The sequence below is a fragment of the Bison bison genome, unplaced genomic scaffold (genome assembly GCF_000754665.1).
Source record: "Bison bison bison isolate TAMUID 2011002044 unplaced genomic scaffold, Bison_UMD1.0 scf7180017864080, whole genome shotgun sequence".
NCBI lineage: Eukaryota > Metazoa > Chordata > Mammalia > Artiodactyla > Bovidae > Bison > Bison bison.
Genome location: NW_011494652.1, coordinates 2728814 through 2732829, shown reverse-complemented (window position 1 = coordinate 2732829; position 4016 = coordinate 2728814). Strand labels below are relative to the sequence as shown.

The window sequence follows — 4016 nt, the reverse complement described above, 5'->3', positions numbered from 1 at the left end:
CCCTCTCCCCAGCCCCCAGGTGGCCAGTCACTCAGAACCCAGGGAGACACAGATGCCACCTCCTGCTTCTCCCAGCCCTGCCCCCTGAGCCCTTTGACCCCTTCCTCCCTTGGATCCCATGCTCTGGGCCCAGGACCCCTGGGGACCCTGACCAGGGACCCAAGCCCCGTCCTGCCCAGCTCTTCTCTGGGCTGTCTCTCCCCCTCACCAGGCCTCAGCAGTCAGATCTGTTGGGGGCTCCCTCTTGGCGACCTGAGGACCACGTTCCACCAAAGAGGGGTTGGGGTGGGGTCCCCCACCCACCATCTTATGTCACCCTCTCCATGTCCAGAGGCTCTAGTAGCTGAGGTTTCCAGGTTAGGGGAGGTGGAGAGATTGTGCTACCTGCTTCTTCTGCCTGCTCAAGGCGTGAACCCCTCTAAGAAGGACCCCTCAGAAGTCCTGCCAAGTGAGCCGTGGGGTGGGGGCAGACAAGAGGCCAAAAACATCTCAGCTTGGATGGATCTGAGGGGTGAGGGTGCCCCCTCCCCTGGCTCTCCTGCCCCACAGCACCCGCCCTTGGGCAGGGACAGTGTGGTGGTGGTGGGGCTCTCACATGTGTCTCCCCGGCCTCCAGGGGCCAGCCCAGCAAGCGGGCAGGGAGGCATTCTCTGGCTGAGATGCCTCCGAGAAGAGAAGCCTCCAGAGATTTGCAGGCAGCCTTTTATGGAGCTGAAAGTGGTTCAGAGAAACGACCAAGTTTCCCGCAGATAATGCAAGGAACGGTTCCTGCACGCGCTCCCCGGAGGATGGCTGGGACAGCCTGGAGGCCCCCCCGCCAACTCCAGGGACCCCTGGGAAGTGGGGTGTGTGGCCTGGGTGGGGTGCAGACAGCACAGAAGCTGGGCACAGAGGCCATGCCTGCGCTCTGGCGGCTGTCTTGAGAACTGGCCCAGCCAGTGCCCCTGGCCCGGAGTTACACAGATACCTTCTCACACCTGGGGTGAAAGAGAGGGGATGGCCCGGGGTGACTCAGCATTTCATCTGCAGCAGCATTTGGGGGGGCCTAGGGAGCAGCACCCCTCAACCGGGTCCTGAGCTGTTGAACTTAAGCGGCACAGCTGTGTGCTTTAGTCACAAGTGGGGGTGGGAGGTAGTTTCTTGGATGAGAAGGGCATGTTACAGCCTCAAACAGGTTTTGTGAAGTGGAGGCATGAGTATGTGTCCCAGGAGATGCTGTGTCCTCCACATGGCAGGGGTCCCTTTAGAAGGTGCTGGAGAGGGAGGTGGTTGTCTGCTCCTCCTGGTCCATGTGCCTGGCAGACCTAGGTTCTTGATTAGGTGCCCAGGGGTGGTGGGGCACATCACCCACACGCCGGGTAGGGTTTTGCTCTGCTTCTAATGTGTGTGTCCACGTGTGCACGCTCTGTGCTCAAGTTTTGCTCAGTTGTGTCCGACTCTTTGCGACCCCATGGACCATAGCCCACCGGGCTCCTCTGTCCGTGGGCTTCTCCAGGCAAGAATACTGCAGAGGGTGGCCGCTTCCTCTTCCAGGGGAATCTTCCCAGCCCGGGGATCGAGCCTGGGTCTCTTGTATCACCTGTTCCGGCAGGCAGATTCTTTACCAGGAGTGCCACCTGGCCTGTGGGTGTACGCAGTAGAGCGTTTCTTGTGAGGAGCGCCTCTTTGAGGCTGGCACAGTACCAGGCTGAGAGAACAGGCCCGAGGGGGGTCAGCTCCAATGCCCACTGGCGTTGGCCCACTGGACTCTTGGCCGCTCAGTCGTGTCTGACTCTTGGCGACCCCATGGAGTGGGCAGCAAATAGGAACGGTGCACACGGACGCACGCTTATGCTTGTGCATGCCGTCCAAGCATGTCATCCCTCCCTGCTGGACGGGGCTCTCAAGGTGCAGCCAGTCAGAAGCCATGCTCTGGCCACAGCGATGTCTGGGATTCTGATGGGCCCTGATGAAATGCTCCCAGGCTGGGTGGACCTGCTCCTGTTTAGAGGGAAGTGGGGGGCACACCTCACGGGGGCATTTCTTTTTTAAGTGGTTAGAGCGTGCAGCCCCAACTTTTGTCTCCCCTTCAGGGCTGGCTGTCTTTCTCCCCTCCCAGCCCTTCTGCGGGCTCCCACTCCCTGAAAGGAGGCCCTGGCTGTTCGCTCTTACAATGAAATCTCAAGCCAGGCCGTGGGGCGGGGGCGTGCTCCCCCGTCCCCCGGGGGCCGCACTGCCTTTGTGCCCTGTCCCCTCCCACGCAGCTCAGTGGTGCAGGGTGAGGCGGTGGGGACTGACCTCCTAGAGCCCAACTCCAGGCCGAGAGGACCCCCCCTCCGCCCCCCCATTCAGATGCTGAGATTAGCGGCCTCCCGCCAGTCATTCCTCGTTGAAAACGACAGAGGTAGCCTGCAGGCCCTGGGTCACTTCAGTATCCCTTGTGGCTTTTCCACCTTCCATGACACTGTTCCCCCTGAAGGGAAGCCAGGTGTGCGTACAGCAGGGAGTGGCTGACGGGTGACCTTGGCTGGGTGCCACCCAGGGAGCCAGCCTCCCCCCACCGCCCCGCCGCCTGGGTGGACACTTGCCCAGCAGCGTGGGGAGAGCTGCTGAGGACACGCAGATGCAGTGATGAAGTCACGCTGCACCCCTCCCAAGTCCCTGGGGGCAGGTAAATGGAGTGAACATCTGGGCACGTGGGAACGTGGAGGATGGCTGCCCCGGTGCTTGGGGTTCGCGTTGTAGAGGGACACCGCCTTCCTTGTGGGCGCTCCCCACCTTCTTACGACTCTTCTATGTACTGTGTGAATAAGCGATCCGTTCATAGGCTTACATGCCAAGAGGCCTCCGCCAGCGGTTTTCCTGGTCTGCTTTCCTGGCGTCTGTAAATGAGCGTCACGGGCCGTGTTCGGGGAGCCTGAGCTGACTTGCTCTCTCTGCCGCCCAGGGTGATGACCAAGGCTGGGGCGTGGGGAGCCTCGCCGACTTCCTGACCATCCCTTTGAAATTTGCAGGACAGGCCAGGGGTGGGGGGCCCTGAACATAGGGTCCCGGGGCGCCCTCACTCAACCCCCTTGCCTCTCTGTCTCCCCCTGCCACAGACGTGAAGTTCATTTCCAACCCGCCCTCCATGGTGGCCGCCGGGAGCGTGGCGGCCGCGGCTCAAGGCCTGCATCTGGGAAGCGCCAACGGCTTCCTCTCCTATCACCGCCTGACGCGGTTCCTCTCCAAGGTGATCAGATGTGACCCGGTGAGTCTCCCGCTCCCGTGTGGGCAGGGGGCCTGCCCGGCTCTGGGCACTAGAAGATATCAAGGGCCTGGGAAGCAGGGGCCATGTGGAGGATGGATGGACCGGCGGCTGTCTGCATCCGGCAGCACGGGCCAGGCTGCAGCCTTGGCAGAGTGCCTGGGGGCACTCCACGCCCTTTCCCGGGGGGTGGGGCTCCTTTGGGGAGAAAAGACTCCAGGAACTTGTCAGTGGGTAGGAGGGTGGTCCCCGGGGGCCCCTGGAGCCTAAACCCCTCCCGGGGTGGGGGAGCCATCCAGGAAGAGGGGCCACAAGGCAGGCGGGGTCAACGGTCCGTGCCCTAATGCCGTGTGGGGTGGGGACCCGTCGAGCTTTGTCCGGGCGACAATGTGGATGCCCGATAAATGGAAGCTTTACAAGGGCTCCTGTGAGGTCTCCCTCCACGGCGAGCCTGCTCCAGACAACTTGTTTTTATGGCCCCTTTTGAGAGGCTGCTTCTGTGAAAGCCAGAGTCCATTGTCTCTTTCTCCTTAAAGATGCCATTGTCTTATGCCCCATTCTTTTCCTAAACAATTAAAGTGACAATTACAAGGGTCGGGGGCATTTACCAAATTAGACCAGCAAGGTTTGGTGGCGGGGGAGTCACACCGGCCCTGCCAGGGTCCCGTGGGGGAGACAGTGACCGCCTTGACCCCCGTCCAGGTCTGGCTCGGGCTGCTGGTGGTCCCCCCTCGAGCAGGCGGGAGGCAGAGGAAGGCGGGGTGTGGGGTGGACGCCCGCCTGTCCTCTG

General features: G+C 61.9%; 1 protein-coding gene across 1 annotated transcript in view; it reads left to right on the top strand.

The window, feature by feature from the left end:
- The window catches only part of CCND1 (cyclin D1), a 12632-nt gene that overhangs the window by 3594 nt on the left and 5022 nt on the right, over positions 1 to 4016 (top strand). Inside the window, exon 3 of the mRNA XM_010837818.1 lies at positions 3081 to 3229. Within this exon, the coding sequence (XP_010836120.1) occupies positions 3081 to 3229 (149 nt within the window). The remainder of the gene's footprint in view (positions 1 to 3080; positions 3230 to 4016) is intronic.